The sequence below is a fragment of the Symphalangus syndactylus genome, chromosome 19 (genome assembly GCF_028878055.3).
Source record: "Symphalangus syndactylus isolate Jambi chromosome 19, NHGRI_mSymSyn1-v2.1_pri, whole genome shotgun sequence".
In the NCBI taxonomy this organism is placed as follows: domain Eukaryota; kingdom Metazoa; phylum Chordata; class Mammalia; order Primates; family Hylobatidae; genus Symphalangus; species Symphalangus syndactylus.
In genome coordinates this window covers 36,604,219-36,619,032 of record NC_072434.2, presented here as the reverse complement: position 1 = coordinate 36,619,032, position 14,814 = coordinate 36,604,219, and the positions used below count along the sequence as shown (strand labels likewise).

At 33.7% G+C, this 14,814-nt stretch overlaps 1 protein-coding gene across 1 annotated transcript in view; it reads left to right on the top strand.

Annotated features, from left to right (window-relative positions):
- HMCN1 (hemicentin 1) overlaps window positions 1-14,814 on the top strand; it is a 438,669-nt gene that overhangs the window by 339,352 nt on the left and 84,503 nt on the right. The window contains exons 59-68 of the mRNA XM_055234444.1: window positions 112-225; window positions 339-541; window positions 828-909; window positions 1,034-1,165; window positions 1,509-1,658; window positions 3,673-3,832; window positions 6,036-6,160; window positions 6,383-6,566; window positions 7,173-7,270; window positions 8,139-8,417. Coding sequence (XP_055090419.1) covers window positions 112-225; window positions 339-541; window positions 828-909; window positions 1,034-1,165; window positions 1,509-1,658; window positions 3,673-3,832; window positions 6,036-6,160; window positions 6,383-6,566; window positions 7,173-7,270; window positions 8,139-8,417 — 1,527 coding nt within the window. The remainder of the gene's footprint in view (window positions 1-111; window positions 226-338; window positions 542-827; window positions 910-1,033; window positions 1,166-1,508; window positions 1,659-3,672; window positions 3,833-6,035; window positions 6,161-6,382; window positions 6,567-7,172; window positions 7,271-8,138; window positions 8,418-14,814) is intronic.

Here is a 14,814-nt window from a genome sequence, read left to right as displayed (position 1 = left end):
ATAAATTTTACTCTAAGGGGAAGGATATATGTTGCTATTTATCTGATTGGTAAAATAATTGTTAGAACAACCTGTATACCACTCTACAATTTGCATTCTATTTACCTACAGGTGGTCGAACTCTACAGATTATTCGGGCCAAGGTATCAGATGGTGGTGAATACACTTGTATAGCTATCAATCAAGCTGGCGAAAGCAAGAAAAAGTATTCCCTGACTGTTTATGGTTTGTTTTTACTCTCTTCATAAAATTCTTTTATTTTAAAACTGGTATTCAATATTTTCTATCTGAGCACCTTAATGAAAAAAAAAAATCCTTCTGTTATTTTCTTCCCTCAGTGCCCCCGAGCATTAAAGACCATGACGGTGAATCTCTTTCTGTAGTTAATGTAAGAGAGGGAGCTTCTGTGTCTTTGGAGTGTGAGTCGAATGCTGTCCCACCTCCAGTCATCACTTGGTATAAGAATGGGCAGATGATAACAGAGTCTACTCATGTGGAGATTTTAGCTGATGGACAAATGCTACACATTAAGAAAGCTGAGGTGCATCTTTTATTCTTGTTTGAGTGTCATGACACCTTGGTGGGGCGGTGGAAAAGATGCTTGGAACTTGCATATTCCCTTTTACTACAGTGAAAAATGATTTTCATTAAAAAAATTCATAGCCAATGCCATTGACTATTTTTATAAAAAATAGCAAGATTGCAGAAGGCAATTAGAACGGGGGTATTGAGCATACAGATGACTGATGAGTTAATCTAAACTCGAACAGTATGATTGGTCATCTATAACTTAATGGAGCACATACAATAGTATCTTTTTCTTTTAGGTATCTGACACAGGCCAGTATGTATGTAGAGCTATAAATGTAGCAGGACGGGATGATAAAAATTTCCACCTCAATGTATATGGTGAGCATTTGCCTCTAATACAACTTTTTCCCCCAGATATGCAAATGAAAAAAAGTGTTCCAAATTAGCTTAATGAGGACAAATGATTTTCTTCTGTTTTTGTTTGTTTGTTTGTTTTTTATAGTGCCACCCAGTATTGAAGGACCTGAAAGAGAAGTGATTGTGGAGACGATCAGCAATCCTGTGACATTAACATGTGATGCCACTGGGATCCCACCTCCCACGATAGCATGGTTAAAGAATCACAAGCGCATAGGTAAGGCAACCGTGCATTTGTGTGTGTGTGTGTGTGTGTGTGTGTGTGTGTTTTCTTTTGCTCTTAATTCACTAGACTTTTAAACTAGTACATTTTAAGTACCATACTCATAGGGGTGTTTAGTTCAAGAATGCTAATGCACTGAAATACAAATTTACAAAATAGACTCATTGTAAAATGATTAGTCATTTTAAAAAGAATTTTTTCTTTTTTTAAAAAAGAAAATGGAGAACCTTTAAGAAATACATTTATCACATAAAGCAAGACATTTTATCATGAATTTTAGAGATGTTAAAGTTTAAAGGTTTTTTTATGTTTTATTGTGCTTTGTTTCTACCTCTAGAAAATTCTGACTCACTAGAAGTTCATATTTTGTCTGGAGGTAGCAAACTCCAGATTGCCCGATCTCAGCGTTCAGATAGTGGAAATTATACATGTATTGCTTCAAATATGGAGGGAAAAGCCCAGAAATATTACTTTCTTTCAATTCAAGGTATGTATTGTCCACTATGATCTATCTTCAATTTCTTTGTTATTCCATTTATAGTACAAAATAATCTACATTTAAAGGGATCAGTGGTAATAGATTCAACGTATCTTTAGATCATCAAAAACTATCATCAGTTTTCTGTCTTGTATTTACCAGTAGATTCTGTTTTCATGGAAATGGACATAAATGTGGAAAAAAGAATAGTGGAAATTTGGTAATCTCTACTTTTTCCAATTTTCCATTTCCACTTCCATTGTTATCTTTCTATAGTATATATTCTATGGACTTATACTTATTTTAAACTGGTATAATTTATTTTGATGGTAAGCCTACAGATCTGTTCTTATTTGTATAGATAAGATTTAATTCACAAAGAAGTTGTACTATGATCTGACCACAGGTAGATTAGGTAAATTTTAATGAATGATGAATCTTATACTATTTTAAGATGATAATAAAGAGCAATTCATCAAATATTTCATTAATGCCTACTATGTTCCAACATAGTATTAAGCATTTCAGGGACAACTTGTTTTCTTTTGATTTTCAGTAAACCTCTGATTATTACATTTGGCTCAGTACTGAAACTGAAATGAAAGTCTAACTTGAAACTAAGTTGAAATACTTTTTCTTCCAACCTTATAGTTATTAGGGAAAGAATTTCTCATAAATTATGAATTCTATTATGAATATTATATATCTGTTGTGTGCTCTGCTAAAGCTAACTCCAAAAAAATGCAATTAGAAGAATTAAGTTCACAGGGATCAGTGGTCTCTCTGTGATGACTAGTGATGCTTTGGGATTTCAGAAGCTAAAGGAAAAACAGCTAGTCAGAGAGTCAATGTCAGAAGTTGCATATTGAATTATGTCTAATGCATTAATAATAACAGATGCTAATCATGAGATATGTTGTAGGACTAAACATTTTACCAGATTTTTATATACTTTATTATGTCTTAGAACTAGAAATAGTATATGCATATAGGACCTAGTCCAGTGCTTGTCATATATTAGATACTCTTTGTAGGATGTCTCGTATTACTAATGTTCTTATTGACTCAACTTCTTTAGTACTCTAAATTCTGCAAATGTGGTAAAATTACTATTTTCTGAATGACTAAAATTAGATTTACAGAGATTATTCAGTGATGTGCTGGTGAATGTTTAAGAATTTTCTCTACAGACAAAATGACCGTGATTTGTAGCCAATTGTTTGCCAGTCTCCATGGTGTAAATATTCCCACCATGATCTAATATATACAAGATTTCAACCTACTAAAGGGATGTTACTGAACATGGAGTGGGGAAAACATGTACAAAATTGGCTTTTGTGACCTGGTGTGAACTACCTTCTGCACATCACTATGATCATATAGAATAGGAATTCAAACATGTTTATATCTGATACCATTGGCAGTATTTTTATTACACAATATTTCTCAGTGAAATCAAAGTGGAAACCAAAGATGGCTAGAAAAAGAGAATAGAAACTATTAGCTCTTCAGAACTACAATAAACCTATCCATTGTTCAAAATAAATAATAATTAAATTGAATAATGGAGAAAGAAATAACCAACTTAGATACTTTCCTCAGACCTTTATGCCAAGATTTTATAAGACAGAGTCTATAAGTCTAGTGAATTAAGAGCAAAAGAAAAACACAAAAAAAATGCACAGCTGCCTTACCTATGTGCTTGTGGTTCGTTAACTGTACTATCCATTGAGGATTTAATCTAAGAGTGATTTAATTTGGCCAGAAAGGGTGATCATGAAGTAGCTCTATCACTAGCCCCATGACTAAATAATTATATCAACTTACAAATACACCAGAAATATTGAAGTGTTCCTTTATCTTCATCATTTAAAAGTAATTCATGAAGATAATAGTTTGACCTTGAACCATAATCTACAAAGAATATGAACTAGAAATGTCATCTTGTTTTATGACTCTGTTACATTTATTAGAATTTATATCTTGTGTCTTGTTAATGAAATTCCTAATTATTTCTCCAAAGTTCCTCCAAGTGTTTCTGGTGCTGAAATTCCAAGTGATGTCAGTGTCCTTCTAGGAGAAAATGTTGAGCTGGTCTGCAATGCAAATGGCATTCCTACTCCACTTATTCAATGGCTTAAAGATGGAAAGCCCATAGCTAGTGGTGAAACAGAAAGAATCCGGTATGTTTAAAAATAATCTTTCCATTATAAATTGTAAGGCCTTCTACAATGCTTTATGCTTCAAATTTCACATGAATAATATTACCAAATTCCATCCCATTGGTACTTAGCTATCATTATATTCACAAAGAAACAAAAACATTTTTTTGAGAACTGGACATAGACATTCTCCTTAGAGAATCACTCAGAATTGTGTATGTTTCTTATCCATTAACTCTGTAATGTTAATTAACTCATTAACTAACTTTAACTCATTAACTGTAATGTTAACTGTTGGTGATTTTATTCTTGTAATTTCAGAATGGTTATACCAAAGCCCATGCCATAAAAATAGTTAGTTCTTTCCTGCAAATGCCAAACCAACTTTATCTCACACATGATTCATCAAAAATTCTAGATATGATTTTGTATGCTGAAACCACCAAACTGTGTACATGCTATACTAATTGGCTCCTTTTGAGAAAAGATACAATAATGTGATAACTGTTATAGTGGTTTGTTCAGATGCCATTTTCAGCTGACACTTGTTACCCATGCAACAAACCACATAGAGATGGGCATGCTATCCTGATTGGCTCATTTTGAGAAAAGATACAATAATGTCATAACTCTCATAATGGTTTGTCCAAATCCCATTTTCAGCTGGCACTTGTTACCCATGCCACAAACCACATAGAGATGGAATAATAATGTGGTAAAGACCTCGTACTACTTTCAACAACAAATTCCTTTGGAAGGACAATCCGGAATTTGATATTGTACTAGATTAGGTTACTTCATCACAAAATCCCATTACCTACACATGCCAGATTAATTATATGCATAAGTAGGCATTAACTACATGTATTGTAAACTTTAACATTTTGGACCAATATGTAAATTTAAGGGTTTGGAGTATATTTGCTGGTCAATAAATTGAACATATATATAACTTAAAGAGATAAATGTTATTTTCTTTGTATTCATTGTGTATTAAAATTTCTAGTCTTTTAGAGGATACATTTTAAGTTTTATTTGTCTGGTGTGAACATTTTTGAGTAAATAACAAGTATTTAATTACTTTTGTTAAATCAGCTGGTATTTGCCATATTCCAGACCAAGTACTACATATTTGATGGTACCTAAAGATTTTATATGGGCTATAAAGATAAGATCTTTTATATGTGATATCTTTTATATAAGATGGTATTTGTAGCTAGGAATCTGGAGTCTATCATTCCTTCTCCTACATTAACATTCTAAATTTACTTATTCTTGTATCTTTATTATTCATTCATTCCATAATATGTATAGATTTGTAGGTAGAACAGTTTGTCAATCAACTACAATAGTTTTTCCAAAGTCAGTGTACTACTTTTGTTTGATCATGGCAACTTGCTTTTTGCTTATTAATTTAATTAAACTCATGGAAATAAAAAAATTTTATTTTGAAAAAGAAAAAATATGACTGTATCCCAGATAATAATATAACTCTCAATAAACATTTAATAACAAGATATAATAGAAATGGAGCTTTTACTTTTGACACAGGGTAATTCTAATGAAACCACTATTGTACAAGTAACTGTAGATGGCAATTTAATCTCTACAAAAAACACAGGAAATTTTGATTTGTAATTAATGGTGTGTGAAGACAACCAGTAATGAAATAATCTTAGCTTAGAGATCTTTAATGATCTTATTGTATATTTATCTTTTACTATTATGTAATTCAAAAGAAAAGCTTTATTTAGCAATTTGTAGAAAAAATGTTTGCAAAATATAGCCACATATGATACCAAATTGTTGTCACAATTTAAACGATCCTATTGTATTTTTTATTAAGGTATTAAGTTGTTTATAACTAGATTTTTATGTGTAATTTTTTTCAGTTTCTCATTGTAACAGTCTTCAATTTTCATGCCAGAATTTTGTATAACATGCATTTAATTCAAACCTTATATTGATAACTAAGAATATAGTATTCTATCTCAGAGAAAATCATGTCTTTGTCTATGATTTGAATAGAGAAGTATTCCTGATTTTGTTCATTTCCTTTTTTTCCTCATAAGGAGGTGGTGGATATGAGACTCACTACTGTAGAATTTCAGTTGGTTGCTTGAATTTTCCATCACTTTCAGTAATGGATTTTAATAGGTTTTCATGTACTTAGTGAAATAGATTCAAACTCATCTCAGCCCCTCTGTTATGATCTTTTCCATAGAGTGAGTGCAAATGGCAGCACATTAAACATTTATGGAGCTCTTACATCTGACACAGGGAAATACACGTGTGTTGCTACTAATCCCGCTGGAGAAGAAGACCGAATTTTTAACTTGAATGTCTATGGTAAATATGAAATATCCCCCACTCTTTTGATGATGCTGCCTTAAGAATCTACCAGTAGAAGTGAAGGCCCAGCAGCAGGTGTCTGGAGCATTTAGTTTTACATTTGATGCCACCACTATTTCCTTTTGGGCTACAATTTTGAAATGAGAGCAATTGTAGTAGAAATTAATTGAACTAGTAATACATCCCTCTTCCCTCTCTCTCACTTTCTGCATGACATAGTTACACCTACAATTAAGGGTAATAAAGACGAAGCAGAGAAACTAATGACTTTAGTGGATACTTCAATAAATATTGAATGCAGAGCCACAGGGACGCCTCCACCACAGATAAACTGGCTAAAGAATGGACTTCCTCTGCCTCTCTCCTCCCATATCCGGTTACTGGCAGCAGGACAAGTTATCAGGTCAGCTTTTATTGTGTCTGATTTTCTAAACAGATGAAGTAACTGTGATTGTAGACTTTTCCTTCATTTAAACAGTGTTGAAGGAATGTTTTTTTCTAAGCCTTTACAGTTTTTTTCCCTTTAAGTGTATTTTTAGTAGAGGAAGGACAACAAATATACAATTGAAATGATTTTTTATCCTTATTTAAGTGCTTTCATTTTTTAGTAAATGTGTAAAATGGTCTTTTATAGACAGGTTTGTTATCACATATGTATTTCCAGGAATTACTGTTTTAGCTAAAACTTTATGTGGCAAGGTAGTAGGAAGATGCCTACTATGATAATGTGATTTTCATTTTAGCAGCATTCTCTATTAATATATATTTGAAAAATATTCACCTCTTAAATTGTGCTATATTTTCAGTGATTTATTGTCACTGCCTAATCAGCTTTGTAGAATAAATTGCATTTGAGGCCCCTATATTTTGTGATGGATGGCTATGAGCTTCATAATTAAAATTTCCCAACATAAATCACCACCTATAGCCTATTTATAAATCATAATTATTGTATGTGTACTTGTTGCATGGGATCAAGTGATGAAATGTGGATCGAATTGTTTCTCAGGATTGTGAGAGCTCAGGTGTCTGATGTCGCTGTGTATACTTGTGTGGCCTCCAACAGAGCTGGGGTGGATAATAAGCATTACAATCTTCAAGTGTTTGGTATGTGTCACAGAAATGACCCTATTACTTTACTATGTCAAGTATTAAGCAACAGACTTATCTTTAGAAACCGACTTCCCCAGAGATTTAGAAATCTGACTTTATCAAAAAGGATTAGTGAAATAGGATCTTACTGACTAGAGAATGTATTTTCTTCTAAGGGGTCCATATTATTGGACCATACTGTCTGTTTATCAAAATACTCTACTGATCTAGACACTTGCACTAAATCAAATCTAATTTTTAAAAATAGGATTTCAATCCAGACACAAGACCAGTCTTTTCATGTAAAGAAAAAGTCAAAACTTTTCTAACAATATTAGCAGCTTGTTTAGAGTATTCGAACTATGAATGGATGCATGTGCATATATGCATGTGTGTGTATGCGTATATATAGAGAGAACTCAATACCTTCCATTTCGGAAATATTGAAGTTTGCTGATCCACATTTCTCAATCCCCAAGAACACCTCAGTTAAGTAATGCTTTATTATAATCTACAAATGACTTACTCTATAACTTGATATTATTTATACTGTATATAGTAGTTAAAAGAATACTACTAAAACTATTATCTACATTACAACAAATTAAAGGGATGGACCGAAGAAGTTGAAAAATCACCAAAATTTAAAACACATTGTGTGTTCTGTAAGAAAACAATTTTTGTTGCATTGCTAATATTTGGAAGATTAATAATTAGCATTCCTAATAAATATTTTTATTGTAAAGTCCTTAGTTATTATACACAATTTTAAAGCATATATTTTATCAACCACAGAAACATAGAATCATTCAAATGTTTTAATTTAAATTGATCTCAAATTACAATAGACATCCAAATTTTGCCCATGTTGTTTTCTATGTAGCACCACCAAATATGGACAATTCAATGGGGACAGAGGAAATCACAATTCTCAAAGGCAGTTCCACCTCTATGGCATGCATTACTGATGGAACCCCGGCTCCCAGTATGGCCTGGCTTAGAGATGGCCAGCCTCTGGGGCTTGATGCTCATCTCACAGTCAGCACCCATGGAATGGTCCTGCAGCTCCTCAAAGCAGAGACTGAAGATTCGGGAAAGTACACCTGCATTGCCTCAAATGAAGCTGGAGAAGTCAGCAAGCACTTTATCCTCAAGGTCCTAGGTATGTAAACATTGTGGTAAATATAGAATAATTGGAAAGTAAGTGATAGTGAACGTTTAGTAAATAAGTATAATTCTGAGAATCCATTGCTGTGAGGTAATTTTTTAAAAAAAATTTATTGCATTTTTATTTTTTTATAATTCACCTTGGCTTACTCTCATCTGAAGCATGTTAAATTTAAATTGTATTTTTTATCTGTCTGAAAAGATGAAAACTCCAGCTTATAAAACATTATTCATTGATAAAATCTTATAACCAATTGAGAAGTAGCTTTTTAAACTTTTGCCAAGAATTGAAAACACATCCAATTATAGAAATTTGATGAAAAAGCATAATATGTATACTATTATATGTTATCCCTGTCTTTAAATGATCCAATCTGTAGATTATAGCTGGAATAATCATTTCAAATAGTCTAGTTCTATTTATTCTTGTGTGCATTTAAAGTAAATACTTAAAATATGTATTCCAATGTTCTAAATGCAACAGTTTAAAGAGAAAACACTTCTTTTCCTTGAAGTAAAAAATGCTAACCTTGGAAGAGAAAGTAAGATAATGAAATGAAGTATTTCAATAACCAAGAAGTTTTGGCGTTTTGCTTGTTTTTTTCACTGTGAAGTAAGTGAGACCCCATGCTCCTTACACAGCAGAAAGTACACCCTATGGAGAAGAGCAAAAATAATTTTGGCAAGAGTCTTGGTTAGGTAGAAGTTAGCATATGTTTCAGAGTGTGTTATAATCTTTCTCAGAGCACCTATTAAAATTTATTTATGTAACCCTAAAATTCTGCTTCATCCCTAGTTAAGCTTTATGAGGGCAGATGTCTTCTTACTTACTCCTGCATTCCCAGTGCTTAGCATGACATTTAATACACTAGAGACTGTTAATGTGTTATTTGTTGGATTAAATCGAACCAAACTAGTTACTTTCCAGGTAGATTCAAGGGAGTTTCTTCTGTAGAGGGAAGCAGAACAATATCTAAATACATGAAGTATGGTTCTCTGGAGTAGATGTGACTTCCACAGACTGGAGGCCAGTAGTAAAGGAAGTTCTCCAGGATATTTAGGGGCAAAAGAAAACTACAACCCAATATCCCTTATCAACATAGTTGCAAAAATGCTCAACAAAATACTAGCAAAGCAAATTCGACAGTATATTGAAAAGATCATTCACTCTGATCAAGTGGTTTGCATTCCAGGGATGCAAGGATGTTTTAACATACACAATCAATAAATGTGATACATCACATTAACAGATACGACAAAAATCATATGATCATTTCAATAGATATGAAAAAAGCATTTGACGAAATTCAACATTCCTTCATGAGAAAAACCCTCAACAAATTAGGGATAGAAGATACATACCTCAACGCAATAAAGACTATTTATGATAAATCCACAGCTAACATCACACTAAACAGGAAAAAGTTGAAAGCCTTTCCTACAAGGTCTAGCAGAAGATAAGGATGCCCACTTTCTCTACTTCTATTAGACATAGTATTGAAGCCCTAGCTAGAGCAACCAGGCAAAAAAATAAAAGACATCCAAATTCGAAAGGAGGAAGTCAAATGTTCTGTTTGCAGACAGCATATCTTATATATAGAAAACCTCTAAAGACTCCACCAGAAAACTCTTAGAAATGATAAACAAATTCAGTAAAGTTGTGACTTAAAAATCACCATACAAAAATCAGTAGCATTTCTATTTGCCAACAGCAAATTATCTGAAAAAGAAATCAAGAAAATAATCCCATTTACTGGCAGCCCTTCATATCCATCGGTTCCACATCTGTGGATTCAAACAACTGCATATCAAAAGTATAATATTCATTGGATGTGGAATCTGCAGATACCGAGGGCCAACTGTGTATCCATGGGTTTCTCAAGGCCTACTGCCGGGCTTGAGAATCTGCAGATTTTGGTATTCACAGAGGGTCTGGAACCAATCCTCTGCAGATACTGAGGTACAATAGCTATCCAAAAAAATAAAAAAAGATATGTAAGAATAAATTTAAACATCAGTGAAAGAAATGGAAAGGAAACAAATAAATGGAAAGAGATTTCATATTTATGGACTGGAAGAATTAATACTATTAAAATGGCTATACTCCCAAAACAATCAGATTCAATGCAATTTCTATGAAAATACCATTGGCATTCTTCACTGAATTAGGAAAAAAAAAATCTAAAATTTGTATGGAACCACAAAAGACCCCAAATAACCAAAGCAATCTTGAGTAAAAAGAACAAAGCTGAAGACAGCAGACTACCTGACTTAAAAATACTACAAAGCTGTATTAATCAAAACAGCATGCTATTGGCATAAAAACAGACACATAGACCAATTGAACAGAATAAGGAGCTCAGAAATAAATTCATGCATCTACAGCCACCTGATTTTTGACAAAGGTCCCAAGAACACATACTGGGGAAAGGATAGTCTCTTCAATAAATGGTGCTGGGAAAATTGGGATGTCCACATGCAGAAATATGACACTAGACCTCTATCTTTCACTGTATACAAAAATCAACTCAAAATGGATTAAAGAGTTACATGTAAGATCCCAAACTACGAAACTACTAGAAGAAAACACAGAGGAAACACTTCATGATATTGGACTAGGCAAGAATTTTTCTGGATAAGACCTCAAAAGCATGAGCAACAAAAGCAAAAATACACAAATGGTATTATATCAAACAAAAAGCTTCTGCACAGCTAAGGAAACATTCAACAAAGTGAAGAGACAACCTACAGAATGGGAGAAAATATTTCAAACTATATCTCTAAGGGGTTAATATCCAATATATATAAGGAACTTTATAGCAAAAAAAACAAAGAGCACAATTTTAAAATGGACAAAAACCTTAACAGACATTTCTCAAAAGATGACATGTAAATGGCCAAGAGGTATATGAAAAAAAGCCTCAACATTACTCATCATCAAACAAAGGCAAATCAAAACCACCATGAGATAGCACCTCACTCTAGTGAGGATGGGTATGACCAAAAAGATAAGAGATAACAAGAGTCGGCAAGGATATGGAGAAAAGGGAACACTTGCACACTGTTGGTGGGATTGTAAGTTAATATAGCCATTATGAAAACAGAGGTTCCTAAAAACATTAAAAATAGAACTACCATATGGTTCAGAAATCCCACTACTGGATATATATCCAAAGGAAATGAAATCAGTATGTCAAATAAATCCATGTTTATCGCAGCACTATTCACAACAGACAAGATATGTAATCAACCTAAATGTTCAACAATGAATGAATGAATAAAGACAATGTAGTAGATATACACGATGCAGTACTATTCAGCCATAAAAAAGAATGAAATTCTGCCATTTATGACAACATGGATGAACCTGGAGAACATTAAACTATGTGAAATTAGCCAGGCACAGAAAGAAAATACCATATGATTTCATTCATGTGAAATTTTAAAAAGTTGATCTCACAGAAGTAGTGAATAGGACAGTGGTTACCAAAGACAAGGAAGACAAGGGGGAGTAGGTCAATGGGTACAAAGTTACCATTAGAAAGGAAGAATGAGTTCTGGTGTTCTATTGCACAGTAGAGTGGCTATAGTTAATAATATACTATTGTATATCTCAGAATAGCTAGTAGATAGGAATTTCAGTGCTTTCACCACAAAGAACTGATAAATGCTTGAAGTGATGGAAATGCTAATTACCCTGATTTGATAATTACACAATGTATACATGTATGGAAACATCACATTGTACTCCCTAAACAAGCATAATAATTATGTGTCAATGAGAAAAGAAAAACTGTGTGTCTGGGAGGTGCAGGGTGGGGTTGAGTAGCAAATTCCTGTACATCAATTCACAGAACGTGAGGAGCAAGAGGAGATGACATAATGTGATCCTGTACATTCATTATTCACATATCAAGTATTAATTATTGAATATACGTTATGTGACAGGTATGTTTCTAGCCATCATTTAACTATAATTATGAACATGTATGGTATGGCAAACATGAAAATGCATCACTAAGAAAGATATGATCTCAGCCCTCAACTTCCTGCATCTGTGGAAGACACAGATACTAAAGTAGTAATTACTTCTCAGTGTAATGAGGATTATATGGATAAAACAACATTCTGTGGGATGGTAAATTTCAGATTTGATCTCCTCAAGCATAAATCTGAGCCCTGAAGAGCAGGACTGTAGAAATGAGTGGGGAATTTGATATACATTTCTCACCTAGAGATAATACAATTTGAATTGTCAATTTGCACTCCCTGAAACTGAGTGTAAGAGGAAGAGTAGCAAGAGACAAGACAAGAGCTATATATGGGCAGAGGCCAAACTATGCAAAGCTCTGAGAACTTTGAGGAAGTTTGGACCTCATTACCAAGGCAATGGAAGAATCTTAAGGAGAAATATGTTACAGCCAGATTTCGTTTCCAAAAAGTCCCTCTGACAGAGTGACAGAGTGAAAAATGAATTGAAGAGGCTGCTGTATTCATACAGCCTGTAAATGCAGGGGCATGGTGTAGCATGTGGCAGGGGGAGGGGGAGAGGGGGGAGAAAGAACCCAGGCCAGAATTACAGACTGGTGCATTTCTGGATGAAGAAAATGAAGGAGAAAAACAACAATGATATTCTTAGTGGAATTCTTAAAGAAAAGCCTGCCTTTTATAAAGTTGAAGAGTTTATAAGAATAATAATTTCTCAAAACAGATTTGAAAACTGGCTTAGAAGATGAGAAGTCCTAGCATTTCAGCATATGTTGAAAATTAATTCCATTAAACTCTGAAAAGTTCTTCACTTGAAGCAGTGCTACCACTCAGAATGCAAACATCTTAACTTGGGGAAATAGTCTTTATTTAATTCTATCCATGTGGTGGGAGGTATCATGGTATATTAGTGGTTCTGAAAAGTCCAGTGTGGCTAGACTACTGAAAACAAGGGAGAACATATTACAAAATAGGGGGTTTTCACAGGGCCGGGTCATAGAGCACTTTTTTGACCATATTAAGAAGTCTGCTTTTTGTCCTGTAACAATGAGAAATCATTGAAAGTTCTAAAAATGGAATAACAAATAGAACTACAGTTTGAGAAGAGCACTCTGGCTATAAAATGCAAGGCTACTTGGACCAGGACAAGAATGGATTCTGAGAGACCAGTATAAGGAATTGTGTTTGGCTGTGAATTACAGAGTTGAAGTATGGTGGGTTAAACAAAGTACCTTTGGTTTTCTCACTGGGACGGCTGGAGGTAGGCAGTTGTTGGATTGGTTCAGCAGTTCAAATATTTTCAGTTCTTTTGAACCTCTACAACACAGTTGTTTGGTGATCATGCAGTATCGGCTCACCCCTAGCATAACTAGATGCTGTTCTAGATGCAACAACACAGCAGGAAACTAGGAAGGGCAAAGCGTTGCCCCTTTAGAAAAGAATTAAGACTTTCTTACAAGCCCCACAAAACCACATCCACCTACATCTCATTGGTCAGAATTGTCATATACCACTCCATCCACTCCATCTACTTTCTGCTAAAGCGGCTAGGAAATGTAATTTGTTTAGCACATTGACAATCCCAACAAAATTTGAGTCTGTTAATCAGAAAGAAATCAGTAATTTTGGGTAGGCACCTACAACTAGGAAGAAGAAAAAAACATTAAGTAAATGATATTGTAGCTCAAATTAGAGTGAGGGAGATGAGAGAAAAAGGTGTATTCTGTAAATAAGTACAGTGGAAGTATTAGGACTTGGTTGTAGATTGGGACATAAGGGGGTGATGAAGAAGGTATCCAGCATGACTCTTAGTTTCTGGCTTGTGTGACTAATTGGTAAATTCATCACCTAGATGCAGAGAATACTGGAAAAAAAAACAGGTTTTGAGAAATAAGGCAATAGGTTCAATCTGAATACATGTTGAGTTTTAAGTGATTTTGAAACATCCAAATGGAGATGTTTATTTGATAATTGCATTTGTGAATCTGGAGCTCAGAAGGGAGTCTAGGCTGGAAATGTAAATTCTGGAGTTATTGGAGTATCTTACTCTGCCCAAAGTACAAGACATATGGACAAAACACAGAGTAAAATAGTTCACAATCACTTAACACAAGTAAGATCTGGACAGTCTGGGGTTTGAACTACTCAAGAGCATGTTAATACTGTTACTGCTGCTACTATTTTAAATCCAGTGATTACAAACTTTGGGGTGGGGGCAGCAAGCATGCCTTATTAATCTTTGTATTCATGGTGATTGACATATACTAAATAACCAAGAAGTAAGAGGAGTAAATAATTGACTATGGCAAACCAGGAATTAGATAAGTGTTTTGAGTAGTACAAACAACATGATATGAAAATGAAAAAGCATAGACAAGGAGTAAATAATTGACTATGGCAAACCA